General features: G+C 35.7%; 1 protein-coding gene across 1 annotated transcript in view; it reads right to left on the bottom strand.

Annotated features, from left to right (window-relative positions):
- Nucleotides 1-970: 970 nt before the first annotated feature.
- Nucleotides 971-20,367, bottom strand: part of ABCA12 (ATP binding cassette subfamily A member 12) — a 155,074-nt gene continuing 135,677 nt past the window's right edge. The window contains exons 41-53 of the mRNA XM_014558903.2: nt 19,656-19,833; nt 18,057-18,172; nt 16,815-16,974; nt 15,440-15,693; nt 13,219-13,423; nt 12,192-12,301; nt 11,765-11,906; nt 10,563-10,697; nt 8,527-8,630; nt 7,204-7,296; nt 5,931-6,036; nt 3,463-3,600; nt 971-2,156 (exon numbers count right to left, since the gene is read on the bottom strand). Coding sequence (XP_014414389.2) covers nt 2,049-2,156; nt 3,463-3,600; nt 5,931-6,036; nt 7,204-7,296; nt 8,527-8,630; nt 10,563-10,697; nt 11,765-11,906; nt 12,192-12,301; nt 13,219-13,423; nt 15,440-15,693; nt 16,815-16,974; nt 18,057-18,172; nt 19,656-19,833 — 1,849 coding nt within the window. The 3' untranslated portion in view covers nt 971-2,048. The remainder of the gene's footprint in view (nt 2,157-3,462; nt 3,601-5,930; nt 6,037-7,203; nt 7,297-8,526; nt 8,631-10,562; nt 10,698-11,764; nt 11,907-12,191; nt 12,302-13,218; nt 13,424-15,439; nt 15,694-16,814; nt 16,975-18,056; nt 18,173-19,655; nt 19,834-20,367) is intronic.

Genomic DNA, 20,367 nt, shown 5'->3' with positions numbered 1-20,367 from the left:
CTGCACCTCTTTCAAAGTACACATTAACACATCCCTTCCTCAATTTCCACTAAACACTCATTCACATAAAGCATTTATAAATGTGACTGACTTCAATCAAGATCTAGGGGTAAGGAGGACAGTCTAGAGTGTTGGCTGCGCAGCAAATGAATGCGGAATATATTTGGATATTCATGGTTTTTAAAGTCCATTCAAGCACCCAGACCTCTCACTGGACTTTCATCTGTCTTCAGTACCCATCCTCCACCAACTCACTGGTTCTTCCTCTCTCCACTTCCTTTCTCTCCTCCCTCTGTGCTTCCGTCTCTACTATTGCTCAGAAGCAAGCAACCAACCAACCATTACAGCAACAAACACAATGAACAACAAACAAATCCCTTTATTCTTTCATGGAGCCTGACCATTTTTTTTGGTCATTTGGTCTCCTGAAGACACTCATCCTCTCAGAGTTACACTTATACTTACTCCAAAAGGCTTGTCTATGTATTATACTCAACAAGGACATTTTCTATCCTGAGGGAAATTCTGTTACCATCTGTTAAAATGCATATTGTTAATCTGATGTGTTACAAATTAGGATGCATGCTCTAACAGAAAAGTAGGAAGTATAAGAGTACCATTTTGGGACGGGAGATTGGATTTAAACTGAAGAAGTGGGGAAGCAAAGCTTCTCTGAGAAAGAAAGACATTTCTGAAGACTGTTAGCTAGGCACAGATTGTGGAGGAAGAGCGTTTCCAGCAGGGGAACATATGAAAACATATGGAAAGATGTGGAGATAGGAAGGAGTTTGGTGCACTGGAAAAACCAAAAAGAGGCCAGCATGTCTACACTCTAAAGAGGAAAAGGAGAAAGAAAGGGATGAAGGTGGAGAAGCAAGCAGGGGCCAGAACCTATGGGACCTTGTAGGCCACATGATTGCAAGTTTTAGGTTCCTGGCTTTTCCCTAACAAATGAAATTGACTTCATGAATTGCTTTTTACTAAATTTTGATTTTATTTTCAACACAGAAACAGTTGTGCCAGAGCTGGCAAACCTGTACACACACACACACACACACACACACAAATGTTATATAAAGCACCTTCCCTAAGGGCCATATAATTTGGCATTATTACAAAGTCTATTCCATGGCCATATACATGATTCTGGTTCAGCTGGGTAACTAGTTGAAAATTATCTTCATATTAATTTTCCCTTCACAGGAATGTTTTCTGCAGAGAGACCCAGAATATGAGGCTTTCTGTAAAATCTTAAAAAAAAAGTGGCCTGCCAGCAGCACATGAACTCTCTATTATCTTTCAGGATTTGTATCTGCCCGCTGACACACCCATTTCCCCCAGAGAGCAAGTAGCTTCTTGTTCTGCCCTGTGCCTTACTATTGGCAAGGCACCGTGAGAATAAATCTTAAGTTCTGTTTACCACCAGGGTAAACTGCCTTCCTATAGTATTCTTGTAAACTGGCATTTTGGGGGGTTTGGTACGTCCCCACGTATTCACAGGTACTGAAAATGGCATACACGCGCAGTCCAGACACTGTGCCCGCTCCTTACTGCTGTGTTAATCTGGCCCTTGGCACTTTGCACATCACGCAAGAGTCATGTATTCGAGATGTTCATTCTGTTATTTTCTAAAAATAAATTATTTTGTTTGCTCTCTCATTTCTACCTACCCCAAACTACCTTACTTTTCTTCTCCATTCTTACTTTTCAACTGCTAATAACCATGCCTTTTAAGCTGTCTTTTTATTGAAAGTAATAAATTAAGACATTCATCTTCAGGTAGTTTCACCTTTGCATAAGAGTCAACAACATATACGTTAGTATGCTCACAGTGTTGAGTAGACAGGAATTCATCTCAGCAGCAACAACATTCACTGATCTTAGAAAGAAAACTTTCCATTTACAGTTACTGGCTAGTCTTACACATTTCAACTTTCCAATAATATAATACTTCAAAATTAAAATATTTTGAGGAATTCGTATCTTCTGTGGCTCTTCCTCAAAATGAAGCCATTGGCCATTTGCTGAGGTTGAGTTTGCTGGAGGTACTATGACTCCATCTGGTCATCCTGTGAGTCAATGCTTATGGTGGAACCATGGCTACCAGTGTCCGCGGTTTCATAGCACTTTTGGTCTTTGGCAAAGTTGATGAAAACCTGATTTTTCAAGGGAAATAAAGCCATTGTACTTGGTAAACTTGGTAAAAGGAAGAAATAATGTCAATTCACACACACGCACACACATACACACACGTGTGTGGGCACAATGGGAGAGCAAATAAGAAGAAAACTAGATTTCGTAGGGACATGCCCAAACATATATACACACTCTCACTAGGAGTTCTTCCTTTATACTGAAATTGAACTGGGGCTTGAAAATAATTCCTATATGGACAACTATCAGTACATTTATAATTATAAATCTAAAGCTATAATTGAATATTTGAAGCCACATATTTGTATCTATATGATCTGCATCAATATCTTACAAGTATGAACAAGGAGCCCAACTCAAGCCCTTATCAAATGTTTTTATGATGATGAGACAAATTTCACTCAAGAGTTAATGCACTAAAATAAAATTTGCATAGAAAACTCACATTAACATTATGTTCAGTAAGCCGATTATTTAACAGGCAGACCTTTATACTTTATTTAAAATAATTAATTCTATTAGTCATAGATTCATCCAGAAAATACTGAGAGCCTATTTTGTGCCAGACAGGATGCTGGTAATTGGTTACAAGTCAAAGGATAAATCTTCTGTGTCGGCAAAGCCATAATTGCCTTAATTCCCCATAAAAAATTGTCCATAAGATGAAGCACAATTCAAAGGCTTCCATAGCCTCACTTTCAGACCCATTCCAGTGATAGATACAGTCAAATGTTCTCTGCATCACGTTGGTTGAATTGCATAAAATTAAAACAGTGCAAAGTTGATGAAGGATGCCTTGTTAAGCCTCAAGTTACTGAATATAAATGTAATTAAGACAGATGATGTGAATGAAACAAAAATCCCTGCATTTATTGCTTTGGTTGCCTGAATCTAGCAGATCCAAAGCTTGGGCACCAAATTCTAACCAGATATCCTCTTCCTCCCCTAATCCAGGAAGCCAATCAAAAGCAATGCTATTTAAGAAACCTACCAAGGGGAAAGTAAGGAAAGTAACAGCTATTTGTTTTATAGATGAAAATAATTGTTGCTTTATATAAACATATAACTGATGGGCATAGATGTTTCATAGAAGGAAAAAAACTTTTCTCCATGAAAAATAGTTACTGCTTTTCACATTTTTCCCCTAACATCCCAAGATGCAGCTAGAAATAAATTAAGCTAAGTTTTTCAGGTGAGAGTTAAATATTGCTTCAATTAAAAACAAATTGAATGTTATTAAAAGGAAATAATCAGCATGTATAATAATCAATGTGACACTGTGCACATGGATCATGGTATCCAGCTTACCTCTTCCAGTGTAGTCTGACTCACTAAGAAATTTGTGATATTTAAAGCCGTTTTGTTGGTTTCCAGCAGATCAAAAATGTTTGCTACTCCTCCTGCTGTGACCGGAACATGATACTCTAGCATGCTGAGGTGTTGATCCTGTCAGAACCAAAGGAAAAAAAAATGTATTTCTTGATGTCAGGGAATATTGACTGGACTACACATAACTTGACCAACAACTAAGAAACATACTGAAATTTGTTCCACTGAAAATGATGCTACAGTGTAAATAATCAGTATGTTTGGAAACTAACAGCTTTTGAAGATGAGATAAGAAGTTTTACGAATGTCAAAGAGAAAACAAATCAAATAGCTAATGATAATTCCAAAACATTCTATATTCATATGCACTTATAAAGCTGTAGTCTTGCTTAGAAAAAAATATTGTGGAGTGGTATTGCAGATGTCAGATTCTGCTCAGCTCACATAAGCTTTTTTCAGAGATCATGTTTAGAAATTTTATTTCTTTAAATGCTGGAATTGTTCTAAAAGGCTAGGGATAAGCTGTTCAATTTATATTGGCTAAAGTTGCCAGATTTCAAAAGCATCTAAGTGAAACCTTATTCAAATAATGCCACATTCTTTCTTAATTCACTCCAGAATTCTTTTCAATTTATTTAGCCCATAGTATTACTATCTACTTGGTAATATATTCTTATTTTCTTGCAGTATCTTAACACCTTTTTCTGCATATTTCATCAATCATCATATCCTATTTATTTTTTCCTCTAAAATAACTCTCAAGTTTAACCTTTCCTTTCAATTTGCACCATCAGTATTATTAACTTGATGCTCATTGTCCGTATCTCAGTTATTGCAACACCCTCTTCAGAAGCCTAGAAACCGTATGCACTCGTATGCTCTGGCACAAAGTAGCTAGAATGATCTTTCTATCTTTCTATCACCAGTTTGGTCAGGATTTTTCTTACTCCATAATCAACCCCTGTAACCTATGACTTAGATCAGGATTGTATGTTGCAGCCTGGCATTCTAGACTTATGTTGCTGGAAACCCCTCTTCTCACTCCTCTGCTAGCCCTTCTCGTTGGTTTGTGTTCACATCACATCTATCACTGTAATCAGGCTATCTTACTTATTTTTACTCCCAAATTGTTGTTTTCCCTTTTAGAGATCTAGAAACCATCACATACTTGTAAAGAATGGTCTTTTTAGGAAAAAATCTAATTTTTATCACTAGTGCACTTGTCTTGTGGAGCCCTGGTCCCAGGAGGAAGAAACCAGGGCAAGAGCAATCTCATCACTCAGTGAATAGACATAGATTTCAACCCAGAAATTCACTGACCAATGCGATTTGTGCAAAAAAGTGTCCTTTAATTTTTAAATTTGATTTTAATTTAGATGATACAAAATGGATTTTGATAAGAATCGTAAAAGCTATTATTTCCTGGAGAACTTAGTCTAGGCCTGGGGGGGGGGTGGATGCAAAGGTATTTCAAAGAGATAAAAGAACTGTTTTTAAAAGCACACTCCATTTTGCTCTCTAAAGTCATTTCACATTAATATGGGTGTCTCATAGTTTATGAAGCATCTCTGTGGACATTTTATCATTTAGCACTCACACCAATCTTGTGAAGTAAGTGTCATTACTCCTATTTTACAAATGAGAAAAATGAGGCTCAGAGACTTTGAATGCCTTGCTGGAAATCACACAGGCAGAGCTGGACCTCAGCCCAAGTCGACCAACTTCTTTTCATCATTCCACATCTGACTTCCTTTTAAAAACAATCATTTGCTATAACCAACTTGTACAAATTACCTGCATGTCAAAGTTGTTATAATGATAACTTTTTTTTGTCAAGTGCATTTAAATATGTACTATGTGATCTATATGCATATAACTGTGTGTTGGTCCTGTTGATATGTTATATGTAAGATGAAATTTAGTGATCAATTTTCCAACTAATGTGGGATTTAAGAATTTGATTTCCAAGTAATTCTGCTCAAAAACTCATGGGCTTGTCTTTCAAATGAGGAAAGCAAAGGAAATAATCTCTTCTAGCTGTGACATTCTGGAATTTTGTAAATTTTTTTTCTAGGAAGAAATGCCCTTGGTCATATGTATCTGTCACCCCTCAATTCCCTAACATATTTAACTAATAAACTAGTTAAGTATACAACTTGAAAACTAACATAATATGGTCATAAAGTCTTTGTGAGGAAGAAATAAAGGGGTATAAAAGGACTATGAAAAAAAGTGTAAAAGTTTATTCTTAAATAACTACAAAATATATGACTAATTTGAAGATTTTATACTAAGTGTGCTTCAGAGTATCTTAAGCATCTTGAGCTAATATATTAAGATAAATAATAAAGCTATGGTCAATTTGAAAATGGCAAACATCCACTATGATATTAGATTATGACTATCAAAACCAGTCAGATCAAAAGGCAGGACAATCTCTTACTTACTTTTAAGTATGTTTTTGGAAAATGCAGTTGCATGAACCTTGTGAGGGCTTCCATGCTCACTTTGATATTTTTCAAGTGAACTTTGACAGTAAATCCTCGTCCAAACCTAGAAAGAATGCAAAATAAGTTAAGAGTTACATTTTGCTGAAATAGGTCCTTTGGAATTTTGGATAATGAAACAGGACCCAAGCTGACCATTATAGCCACTTTTTCTATATAAAAGCTATCATTTTGCCATAAAAGTTCAGGGCATGTTGCAAACTGCAAATAGTGCACTGCCATGACTTCTTATTTATTTCTACCATGATTCAAAGTCAGATCCTTGGACAAAAGCTGCATTAGAAAGAAAACATAAAATTGGGCTTTTTTTGGCACCCATAAATTGGCATTTGATGTCAATTTCTGGGGCTAAATGCTTTCTAATTTAAAACAAAGAAGATCTTGAGAGGCAAGTTATTGGAGATTTGGTGTCAACTGTAAAGATTAAAATCACTGGAGTTTTTAAAATAAATAATAAATCAATATACTAGCTAACTGCACCAAAAATAGAGTTTGGAAATAAGTCACAACAGACTCTCTGAGAACAACATATGAAGCCTCTTTTATTCTTTTTCTTATCTTGGTTAATATTATCTTATAAAAAAGCCAAGTTGTTGTACAGATAAAGGTATAAAGTAGCATCATGAAGCTTGAAGATTAACATGGATATGTAAAATGCATATGCACTCTGGTGGATATGAAATATTAATTTAATTTTAATTTGATAGTATGATATTTATGCACATTTCCCTAATGTATTCTTGATTCAAAGGTTTTGAATGTGGTAAAAATGATAAATAGCTTACGAAAAGCCTGTGCAAATGACAAATGAACATGCTAGCTAAAAATCAATGCCTTCATGTACTTGTCAAGGTCTAATGTGTTACTGAGTTAACTGTTAACACTGCTTCCTAAGAATATTTTGCTTGAGGGTTATTTATCATCGTCGTCGTCGTCGTCGTCGTCGTCGTCATCATCATCATCATCATCATCATCATCATTTATTTTCATTATTATTAGCTTTTAGGTCTTGTAGGTTTGGGGGTTATTAACTAAAAAAAATTCAACCCTCAGTACAATCATTGAAATTTAAGGCGAGTCAATGATTAGCTTCTCCATTCCAGTTTTACTAGTCACTGCAGGATAGGCTACTGAGATAACCCCTGAAGGTGAGTATAGTACTGTTAGATTGATTACTCTACACCGTGTGCTAAACAATACACTTGTGCTTCACCTGCTCTTAATATGCTGCAATGATCCAATACATTGGAACCTTCCATTCACCATAATGGCCAACCTGGTACAGAGTGCTTCACATTCTTCCATGCTGAAAGACAGAATTGTATGAACATTCTGGGCAAATAAAACTGGATTGCAGTTCATGAGCATAAGCTTAACTTTTTCATCATGGCACTTTAGAAATACTGATTGAGTTCCTTAAAATGTCTTTTTCCTTGAAGAACAAAAAAATCTTTGAATGTGGAAATTAAATGTCTTCAGATAGGATTTATTACTGTTTATTCTCAAACTTGATGCTATTCTCATCTGCAATGCCCACTCTATCAAGCACAGTATTTCTTTCAAACTCTGACTCATGACTTACATTTCCTAAGAAACATTTCCAAAATAACACCAAGCTTTTTTTTATTATGCCTCATACTCTGTATTCAGTTGGCTTTTATGTTTTCATATTTACAATTAGTTAACCTGTACTTGATTATATAATTCTAATTTCATAACCTATAGTAACTGGAGGAGATCTTAGGTATCACCCTGAGATCTTTGGGATCACCCTATACATTTAATTCAAAAGTTAATGGAAATTAAATGATTGGCTTCAGAACATATAGTGACCTAGGGCAAGGTTAGGACATAGGATATTTTGATTCTAAACATATCTAGTACTTTTTCTACTATATGATAATTATAGCAAAAGGATGAACTTAATACAGGGCCAACCTTATTAAAAAGGGCACAGATAAAATGCTTTAGTAACTTTTCTACTTAACTGATGGAAAGGGTCTACTTCATGGGGGAGGCCTGTGAGCTAGTTCTCAAAGGATGAGTAAGATTAAAATTTGGAGATTTTGTAAAAAGACCAACTCCAGTGGAAAGCACAGCCAAAGAAAGAGCATAGTTTATAGGAAAGGGCAGTGAGTGTATCTGAAACCATGAGTCATTCAGATTGACTGATAGGAGAGGGTGTCATAGGAAAAAAGACTAGAAATTTAGATAAGTCCAGAAAATAAAACGCTTTGCATACTAAGCCTAAGGACGCTGAACTTTTTGTGATGGGCAACAGAGAGTCATTGTTGAGTTAAAAGGGCCTTAAGTCATGAGAAGTTTGTTTTAAAAAGCACGCTTAGGCCCTGTGCCACTATAGGAGCCGATGTCTTACCATGAAACCTTCCTGACTTGTTCTTATGACTATAAATATAAAATACCTCAATCCAAATGCGAACATTCATTATCCATATATATCACACAGGCTTACATTTCCCCATTTAGCATCCTAATATCATGTTATCTAACTTTAAAGTTCCCATTCTCAGCTTACCTGTGAGAGGTGAGGATGACAGAACATTTATTCTGTACTTCTTCTGAAATGATCTTCCAGAGGTGCCGTTTTGACTTAGGATCCATCCCAGAGCTCGGCTCATCCTTAATAGAAAGTTACAAGAAGAATTTATCAAATTAATTAAATTTTGATGAGGTTCTTTACATGAATCACCGCGTCTCACTCGCCTAGAACAGAAATCACTTTTCGAGGTTCTGTGACTAACTTGTTTTATACTTAATAGGCTTCTTTCTGCTGCTGTCAAAAAGCTCAAAATTAATCATTTAAAATTGTCAATCTGTTTTAAAAAGTGTCTCAATGAAGTTGACACCCTGTTACTTTACACTTGTCTCTTCTATTTCTTTGGAAAAAATTCTGCTTCAATTACTGACAAAGCAAGAGTTTTTACATTTAATACTACATTGTCACATATATATTTGAAGCTACATCAACAAAATTGCTACCTTTCTTCTGATAGCAGAATTGTGGCTGTGAGTGATAATATGTTATCTGAAGCATAGAGAATGCAATTTGATTTTTTTGTTAATACATTTGAGGTGTATTTTTAGTTTTGTGTGATTAATTGATATTTAATACTCCCTGGGGAAATAAAAACGAGGTTTGCAGAAATTGCCAGATAGGAAGATATAAATTGCATTTTAAAGTAAATGATGCTTTGAAAAATTGTTCAGACTTAAAATTTGAAATGTAGCAATGGAAAAGCTAAACAAGCAGTGATAGATCCTGACAGATAATTTAAAAAACCAAATGATAGGTCAAGACTAGGTAAAAATTAAAAATATATATCTGATATGGAAAGTATGTATATAGGATCACCAGAGGTTTATTCTTATAGTAAGAGGTTAAATTTAAAGAAAGAAATGAGTGCTAATTTGGGGAAACAGTATATTGTCACTGCCCCCATTTTTGACGCCAACAGCATATATATAGTAAATGCATACAAAGGAAAATACTGTATCTTTCTCTCACATCCTGATTTCAGTTCAACTCATTAATACAAAATATTTGCATACAGCTTTTAACATTTTAAAGTACTTTACATCTATTATCTCACAGGGGTGCCTAAGGATTGTTTTGTTCAATTTAAGGGACACTTATACAATAGAATTCCATTATGAGCATCGATTTGCAGGGAAATAATGCACTGTAAGCTTCCAGTATTGTAGAAAGATAGGTTGTGCAGTACTCTGTCTGGGCAGTTTAAATGATCAGGGGTATATTACTTAATCCCTGGAATAATGTGGTGATTTATAACTGGGTTTTTATTGCATATAGTTAAGGCTCTTTGGGAGTTTGGAGGTCCTTAAATGAAAGGGATCTTCCAAAACAAGGGCAAGATTATTTCTCAGAAATAAACAGTTTTCACAATATTTGGTCTGGGAAGCAAAATGCTATGTCATTCCTAGTGCAATTTATATTTCCAGGTGATCAATTTAATTTTCCAGCTCTTAACCAAAATACAGTTATAGCATGTATATCTTGCCTTCAAAAAATTCAGATAGAACAGAATGGCGTATTGTTGATTGCATCCCAAGCTAGGTAACTGATGCTTTTTATGCAACAAGGAGATAACATTTTAGCCCAATACATTGTCTTAAAAAGTGTATTTCCTTTTAGGTAGAAGTTGGAAAATGTGTTAGTTCACCTGATCAGTTACCAGTAGAACTTATTTCTTCAATAACTGTGAATCAAATTCTGTCATAATTTTACTTACTCGTTTGAATATCGTGAACTGGTTTCAGCTACTTCCTATTCCCATGCCAAGTATTTCCTCGGAAACTGACTGAGCCATAGCTTCAGACAAAAACATTCCAAGGGCATATTGTGCCAACAAATTATGTGCTGATGTAAATTCCCTTAATGAGATAGTATACGCAAAGTGCTTTGCAAAATAACCAGCACGTAGTGAGACCTCAGTAAATGTTTATTGCAATAATGTGAATGAAATGTTACACACACAATTGCATATGTGGTTCTGATTATGTAGCAGGCTTTTTTCACAGTGATTCTCTTACCAGCAACAGAATGGAAGGTTTCCCTATCAAGGCCAGTGCAGTGGATAATTTTCTTTTTGTGCCGTAACTACACATACAGGTAGCTCTGTCCTTGTAGGGCATCAGGTGAAGTCTCCTGAGGAGTTTATGAACAGTCTGTGGGTGGAAAAGAAAACTTAGGTTGATTTTCCCTTCCAAAACCCTTAAAGCATTAAGTGGGGAAAAAAAAATCTACCTGTGAAAAGAAAGTTTTATAATGAAAAAATACATACCCCCCCAATTAAAACATTTAAATTCAACATAAATTTTAACTTTTATTTTCAAAGGTCCACTTAAAAATTAATAGGTCAGAGATAAAAAAAGATAAATTAAAGAGATAAAAGAGATAAAAGCAATTCTGTGGAGGCTTATTTTCAAATGGGATCCCCCCGTGCCCCACTGTATGTGTGTGTGTGAGAGAGAGTGTGTGTATACAATTGCTCTTTCTGCTGTAACTAACACAGGATTTCCTTGTAAAGCTTCAAAGAGCTAAAACAGAATTCATCCCTTCAGAAGGCAGGTTTCTTATTGATTGTCATCACTGTTTCATCTTTCTTCTGACTGTGGGGTGAGTTGTCACAAAGGCTTTAAGTCTATTTCAAACTGACCTAGTATCAAAACTTTAGTGTATTAATTTAGGAATAGTGTGTTCTTGTGGCTATTTCTGTAGATAAATAACCCTGGCAAACAGTGGAATCCTAGGAGGATTTCAACAGGCCCCGAAGGGTTGCAAAAATAGAGAAAAACGCCCTAAGGGTTAGCCATTCCATTAAAAAGGTAAATAATTATGGTGAGGAACAAAACCACATTTAAAAAATTGAACTGGAAGCTAGTCTACTTCACTTGGGCAGTCTGGAGGTAATTCCATGTTTTAATACTTATCTGAACAATAAAGAATGTACAGGCATCCCCAGCCAAGGCTCAACCCAGAGCCTAAGGCAAACGTCATGTTTTAGTTAAAAGTTTTTAAAAGGTAACTGAACATGGGCCAAGGTGTTTCTAAAGCCGAGCTGATAGGTGTGTATGTGATATACACAATCGAGCTAATGCTGTATCCATTGTCACTGTCAGGAGAAAAGTGTCCTAGTTTTCCAGAGGTCAAGTTGGGTCTTGAGGGGAAGGGAGGTAGGAAGCAGAAACAATAATGGTTTTCAAGTGAACTAGTTTTTCACACTTATACTCACTTCTTTAATATCTTTTTCTGGAATTCCATGTATCCTAGCATAGAAATACAAATGTTCTTCCACAGTTACCAGGTCATCTAAGGCATCTTCCTGAGGACAGTAGCCAACTAATGAGCTGTGAGAGTCAACGTGAGCCAGAGATCTGAATTGAGAGAATCAAAACCACAAATGAATTTCAGATGTTTCCTTTCTTATCCCCAAATGTTGAGAGGGTAGCTCTATTTCGGTCATGGTGACCCGTGATTCAGGTAAAAAGAGGTAAAACAATCCAACCATCACAGTCACATGTGGAGGTTTAAAATTTTCCACTCACTTGGATGGCTGTTCTTCCCCCTAATGATTGACCACAAAATAACATAAAGAGTTCATTTTAATTACTCTTCTCATTAATTATGTTGTGCTCTATAAATCGAAGTATTTTTCATACCCAGTCTGATTTCTGATCAGAATGTGTCCACTTGAGGGAATTATGTCTCCAGTTAGCATCTTGAAGATGGTAGTCTTTCCTGCTCCATTTACCCCAAGAAGGCCAAAGCACTGGTTTGAGGGAGGAAAAAAAAAAGGACGTAAACTTTAATTCAAACTAAAGATGTGCTACTATTATATCTCTTTTCTCCTTCTCCTTGGGTAAAATAAATTACCAAGAAAAATAAATCACTGGAATTATTCATGGATATTGTAGCCTTCTGTTGGCACTTGATAAAACTTTCTCTTTTATTTTTTTTTAACTTTCTCTTTTAAAACAAATGGGTACTTATATATCTTTTTTTCTTTAACAATGTGAATATTTGTATAGATACATAGGATTTCTTTTACATATTATATTATAGCATACCTCTGGTGACATGGTAAAATACCCAACAAGTGAGGTATGCTATCCTGATAAAGTAATTATATTTATGGATTTGAAATTATTCACACAAAATCACAACTTTACTGAATAAGCTATTGAAGCAATAATATCTTTATGCTGTCAAACAAATTTGATGCATTTAGTTTGCAGCTAGGCTTGGCAACCTATGCTCACATTCTCTTTCTTCTTTCCAAGCTGCCTTAATATTTCTTCTATGAAAACAGCAAGAATCAATATGGATGCAGTTCTAGGACCTCACTTCCAACAACTGATTTCTTTATGTTGCCTTTCAAGAAGTCTGGAAACTAAGAGTTGAAAAAAGTACCCTGCACATAATTCTTGACTGAAAGTCCACCCAGTGAGGATAGTAACTTGGGAAAGGCTCAGGACTTGGTGTGTGGTGAGTCCTCCCTGGCAAGAGGGAAGATGAATGGGGTAAGTAATACGTGGACACATGTAAATTATACATATAGAATCCATCAAAGTATTCACAGGTTGACTTTCATATTTCTAGGAAAAAATTAAAAGAAGATAAAGATCTTTATTTGTCACTTACCATGCCAATATAAAGGATAGCTAGAAACAAAACATTGTTCCTTACCTCCCCAGCAGGTATCCCAATGCTAATGTTGTTTACAGCTATGATCTTTTTGTGGATAAGTTGGTAAGTCTTTGTGAGATGATGGAGTTGGACCAGGTCAAATTCACTTGCACCATTCTCAACTCTTAATCTCTCAGCCCGCACATCCTCATCTTCATCTATTGTCTCGACCACAGGTGAAGAATTAAATTTTCTGAAGAAGAGTCTAAAAAATGAATGAAAAGATTTTGCATCAATGATTTTAAAATGGCACCACTCAGTTTTGACATCTTTTAAGAAGTTCTCACTTCACTAAAAGTGTGCTATCACATACTATGTGAGTTTAAAATTTTTTATGCATTATGGTACTCAAATAACTTAAAACTTAGTACAGATACTGTTCACAATATTTGCTATGATATTTGAGAAACAGCTTTTGCTTTCCATGCCTTAAATACTTACAGATCCACTGTTACAATTCAGAATCTTAATTTCATAACAAGGAAATCACTTTGGGTTTGAAAGTTACTTCCTAACAGAGAGACTAGAGTCATTGGTAAGACTCAACACTTACAAACCCATGATCAATGATCACCTTTTAAAAAAAATCCTGTCTGTTCTTTTGTCATCAATAATATGAATGCTATTCTATATTTTTTTTTTACTGTGTCTTACCTAGGATGTAGCCAATATATTAAGGTTATCAGTTCTGAAAACTCACTACATCTCAAACCCACTTCAGTATCTTGCCTAATAAATACCAAAGCAAACCAAACCAACAAATCAATTCAAGCCTTCCTCCCAATGTCCCTGTTTCTTTTAATGATATCCACAGATATTCCATCTGTGATTTTTTTTCCTTGAATCTTCCCCATGCCACAACCCACTCATGCAGCCAGTTTCCTAGCACTGGAAATGCCTTATAACACCCAGTCATCGATCATTATCTGTCTGTTGCTATTACCATCATAGGCTTTCATTTGTTTCTCACCTAGATTTATCTAGGAGCCTCAGACTGCTCCAGTGTCTCTGACTGCTCCATTCCAGTCTGCACTGTCTCCACAAAACCACAGCTCCTAAAGCACCATTTGATCCTGTTGGTCTCTGTTCAAAAACCTTTGATATACTACTATGTGCTCACTGAACAAAGTCCAAGCTGTATCTCTTTAACCAAGCAATCAGTAGACTCCATAACTTTCCAGCATATGCTTCAGCTCCTACTCTTTTATTACATTTACTCTGTGCTCTGATCAAATTGTATTACTCACTTCTCAAACATGGCCCAAGATTTTTCTATCTTTGCTCTTGTCTTCTCTTTCATTATTATTAACTTAAATCTTATTTTTCAATAGGTGATAAATGTACATCAAGTATTAAAATTAAAACGGTACTGAAGAATATTTAGTGAAAGTAAGTCTCCTTCAACAAATATACAGTTCTCTGTAGCAGAGACATAGAGACAATCTCTGCATATGTATGCATAAATAATATATATATATATACTTTTAAAACTCAAATGACAATATACTTTATATGTAGTTCTGAACCTTGCATTTCTCACTTAATAAATATTAGAAGTAATCCCAAACATTATACAGTGAACTGCATCCTTCTTTCTAATGGCTGCATACTGTTTCATTCATAAATTATGTATATAATTTATTAAACTAGTCTCTAAATAAAGGACATTTAGGTTGTCATTCTTTTGCCATTAGGAGTGTATAACTTTATACGTACATAATTCTGCATACGTGTGAGCATATCTCTCAAAAAAATTTCCTAGAAATAAAATTGCTGGGTCAATGGTACATGTTTTTCTTTTTATTTATGATTCTGTCCTCACTTTATTCAATTTTCCTTTCCCAGATCCATTGCTAATATGCTACATACTCAATTCTCTCTCCCCATTTCTACTTTCCATCTTTTCAAGCACAACTCAAAGACTACATCTTTTCTCTATGTACAAGTTTTCTCTCCACCACTGAATCTTAATTTCTTTAAGGCTAACAATTGTGCTTATTTAATTTTATTTTCTCACTCTACAATACTTGCAGACCCATAGTAAGGTTTGATAATTATTTACTGAATGAAATAAATGGTGAATTATGCTTTGATTTTTAAAAGTTTTTTGAGCAAAACATTTCTATATTACCAGTGGAAAAGCTTAGACTGTTGACGACTCCTTGAATATTTTGAATTGAGTATTGTCAGTGATGTCGAACACTGTTTTTATTGTATTTACCTGAGTTTCTTTATTAGCCAGTCATTCATTAAAAGTCGTAAGAGAAAGAACATGGTCCCTTGAGAAACCAAAGCCACAAACATTGCACCTAGTTTATCCATCTCAAAGGTTTCGCTTGGGTATTCCACTCCATATGCTTTTAAGAAGTCTAGGACTGACTGTTGTTGAGAAAGTTCAATCAAACCGTAACCAAAGCAGAATTGTGGGAAAATCAGGAAAATGCGCTTGAGGGTTTCAGAAATAAGTTCTAAAGTCTGAAATAAGAAGAATAACAATAAAGCTCAGTGTTAGTCTTCCAACAAACTGACAAAAACTGAAACTAGATGTAGACAAATGTTGAAATCCAAGAAGCCTATCTAGATAGGCAATTATTGCATATGCATGCTGAATTTACATATAAACATTTACTATAACCAAATGATGGAGATTTATTACCAAAATCCAAGCAAAAGAGGATTATATATTTTTTGAAATGGTCTAAGGTGTCAGGCCAAACCCTGGGTGCAGAATCACTTCTAGAGCTGCCTTAGATCCTAGGAATGTAGTAATAGCCAGGGTGTTGGGGTCTGACACAGAGTATCTACAGGTAGGTGTCTGAGTAAAGGAGGTATTTAGTACAGTAACGTTTCAGAAGCTAAGCTACTCAAAGGGGGGCTAAAATGGTGAAATGAGATGGAAGGAGAGACAACCTCTCTGAATGAGGAGCAAATGGCTCATTTTCATGTTATTCACACTTGGAACCAACCATTTTGCACCTCATGAATTTTCTTCTTCCTCCTGGCGTGTGCTTGCCTTTTCCTCACTTCACTTCATTTCCTCTCTATTCTTTTCCACCCAATTGCCTGGCACGGGTAGTGCTTCCCTCCTCAGTAATCATAATTGCCAGCTCTGAATGGAAAGTGATACTTACAATGAAGTAGACTCCAATACATGATTGAAAGGGAATGAATTCGTTTTTCTTTCTCTATGGACGTTCAAATGACTCTTAACCCATAGTTGTATGACTAAGCCATTGTCCTTGTTCCTACTGTACCATAACAGTTTCTTAAGAAGTAAAAAGTTTAGCTGACTGACTGGTTGCATGATTTTTGTTAGTGCCATACAATGTGTCTGATTTCACCTCCATGTCCCTACTCAAGCCCTGTCAAATCTCAACAGTTTTGACACTGCATATATACAATCATAGATAACCTAGATGGAGTCTAAAAAGAACTTTAAAAGGCTGTAGTTTCCCCCCACCACTAAATTTAATAGAATCAAGTGAAATTCCTCTATTTTATTTAGAGAATGCAAAACACAGAAAGCCTACCTCCTTGAACATGTTTAAGCATTTGATCCACTCACTGAAGTTTAGCAGACTAATAAAAGACCTTACCGGATCATTAGGCCTTTCCTTGGAGAGAAAGTACACCACCGACAGGGAAACAATGGAATTGATGCCAAAAAATAGGTTGATGCAAACGTAAGTGATGAAAGCCATTCCTGTTTCATGAAAGAGTCCAGCCAGCAAGTACATCCAAGAAAATGTGGCATACCTTTACGTTAATAATACTAAGAATTAAAATTATGCCTTAATTATTCTTACACTAAATAAACAGACATATATATATAACTTAGATAGTGTTCTAAAGTGAAAATAAACATTAGGGATGAGTTGCCAAGCCTTATAATTACATCTCTCTTTTATTCCTCCTTTTAGCAACAGCACATACACATGCACACACACACACACACACACACACACACACACACATAAAATCCAAAGCATGATTTTTAAATGACAGTAAAGGTCTTTTAAGGAATCTTCAGTAGTCTGACATCATTATGACTATAAATTAATTTTTCCTAGAGATGATGTTACACCACCAAAGCAAGACTTTTTTTTCTTTGCTCAGAAATATGAGTTTAATCAATGTATATTTTACAATTTAAAGCTGAGGGAAAAAATGACATTATTGTAGGCTAGCTAAGCAGACAGTGTATGCTTAGAAGCTGGATGTCCTGTTTTCAGCAAATACCGGAGCAACCTTTGAGGTAATGAAGTAGAACTAGACACAGATCCTTCATCAGCTACAATTGCTAACTAAACGGATACTACTCATGCATTCAGGGCAGAAAGAAGTGCTATGCTAAGCATTGATTATATCAACCTGTATTACCTGCATTAAGTACCCTCATTCAGAAACAATATTATATATGTGTTCTTAGACATCTATAAAAATATAAATAAAATAAATATACATAAATATATATACTTTAAAATGCCATATATTTATATATACTCACAATTTGTTAATAAATTCATACATGTACATACATTTTTCTGATCATTCTAAAGCCTCCATTTTTATGTAAATTAAATTACATTTATAAATTGCTAAGCGTGACACTCAGGACCTAGTAAGTGCTCATTAATGATAGGTATTACTATTAATGAGAACAACATTAATTTTCAGAATTACTATACAAACTATGGACTAGCAAATGTAATGTACTGTTAATCATCACTTATGACTAATGAAACCCCAAGATAACTGTAAATTAGCTAATGAGATTTAGGTCCTGTTTGTGTCCAGGAGCATTTAATTCTGTTAATTCTTCTTTCACTGCAGCTTACCCAAACAGCAGAAGTAGGAGAGATACAGCGCCTAGGTTGTTTTCACTGTAGAAAGCAGGTAACTTGAAAATTGCAATGACACCAATTGAAAATGCTACAGGCACCAAGTAGAAGACCTATGGGAACATGTAAAACAATGTTTAACATATGGCAAGTAGTTTTTAAAAAAATCAATAGCCTATCTAGTTTAAAACTGTTAACAAATTGACCTGGAAACACTTGATGATATGAATTTTTATCTATGTTCCTGTTGCTTATAACATTCAGTTCATTTTACATTGATTTCACTCTAGAATTTGTCTCCTCCAGTATGAGGTCAAGCCAGTCTCCATCGTTATAGAGATACGGAGTCCCTGGTATTCCTGCTTCCAGGCTTTGCAACCTGGGATCATTTGGTGACAGAGGTTCACTGAGAAAGATAAGATAGCCAGGTATCTTGGTATTAGTTAGATTCAGTCCTCAAAGTATTAATTGTGAATGCTGGAACTCTCTCAGATGGTTGATTTCTAAGGCTTGGTTATCAGTGTGAGCCACTCTGCAAAACAGCAGGGCAGTGGGTGCCACACATTCTTAGAATCACAAGGATATGAAAGAAGACTTCAGTGTTTCATTAGCAAGCAGAAATATTAAATGCTGAGGAGTCTGCAGCAAGATGCACACAATGAAAGAGACGGTAATTTAATTTGGGAGGAAAATCTCCTAAAATTGTAATGAGCACCAGATATATAATAACAGAATCTAAGTAGTAAGTAGTCCTTCACAGAAGTGTGTACTTTAAGCTTTCTTAACACGTGAAAGCTCCTATTAAGTCCAGAGAAATTATTATCATTCTTTTAGATTTGACTTCTACAAACAAACGCATTTCAGACCTCACTGGATACATTAACCAAACGGATCTGCAGTTAATTACTCTCCAATTCTTCAAGCCATTGGTCTTTACAGCAACTCAGACAATTTCACCATAATCACCTGGCAACTACATACCTATCCTGGGCTTCTGGCCAATACTGGCACATTTGGAGTCAAGAAAAACCATCTGAACTTAAGAACCATCTTATGCAAATAAGACAGCTATCAATGAAATTTATCCTTTATTTTCCCAATTAATCTTCTCTAATGTGTCATTCAGTAGGGGCTACTACCTCAAATTTTTCACTATTGGTTGATTAAATTTTTATAAGCTTGATTGTTTGTTACCATTGGACAAGGCTATTCTGTTTCTAAGCTACTATTTCTTCACAGTAGTGGTTCTTAAACTTCGGTGTGCTTAAAGTAACTTGGGGAAGGGGTTGTTAAAAATGCACATTCTCCAGTCTCCACTCCCAAGACATGGATCTCATAGGTCTGGACTGGTGCCTAGGAATCCACATTTTAACAAATGTCCTGGGGAATCTGATACAGGAGGTCCTCAGACCATAGAGATAAGGGCAGGGAAGGTGGATTTTTCTTTTCCTCCAACCACTGGATGCAAACTTTTTTCCTTAATTTACTGTCTTTGTGGTAATAATCTGAACAAACCAGGGTCAATGAATCTCAAATATAAAACTGTCTTCTACCTAAATCAGTGCTGTCTTTCCTGCAAAGACATAAGTTACTCACCATGTCATAAATGAAGTTTGTTACCCAGTAGCATGTGACTCCAACACCTGAAATGTGCTGTAGCTGTTTGGCTTTGGTCTGATGCTCCCGTACGATGTAGGTGACAAAGCTGGCAGTGGTGACAGAGTAGCCCATCAAGATGGAGAGTGCCACTAAAATATCGATTAAACTGCTCATTCTAGAGTGAGCAATAGGGAGAGGAGAGCACACGTAAGTTTTTGGAACTCTTTTCCTTTCAGAAAGACTCATGGCTAAAGCTGTCAACAAAACAGTGCAAGAGATGCATAAGTCTTTCTGCAAGGCAGCCAGATAATATATTCTACCTGACTCGGCTGCGACCTTGGGATAAATGTAGCTCTAGCGCATCTGAATTGACTAGGGATATTTGATAGAAAAACCTCAGTCTCCAAGGGTTGCAGGGTGCATGCAAGAGATATATAGTTCTTGGGCATAGAAATCGTACTTAAATGCTACGCAGGGAAGTTGAAATGATGAAGCACTTATGCACCTGACTTATAAAAGCGGCAGATTCTGTGAATCTATAGTCAACAAGCCCTACTTGGCAACTCCACTCTACATGCTTTCAGAAACTTCCTTTTATCCCAGTCAGCGACTTATATTAACAGCTCTTCTAGATTGACATTCATTCAGATACAACTGTGATTTCCAATTATAGCACCTTATACAGAGGCTCAGCTATGCCAAGGACAAA

This window comes from Camelus ferus, chromosome 5 (genome assembly GCF_009834535.1).
Source record: "Camelus ferus isolate YT-003-E chromosome 5, BCGSAC_Cfer_1.0, whole genome shotgun sequence".
NCBI classification, from domain to species: Eukaryota; Metazoa; Chordata; class Mammalia; order Artiodactyla; family Camelidae; genus Camelus; species Camelus ferus.
The sequence above is the reverse complement of the archived record's forward strand: the minus strand, read 5'-3'. Positions and strand labels throughout refer to the sequence as shown.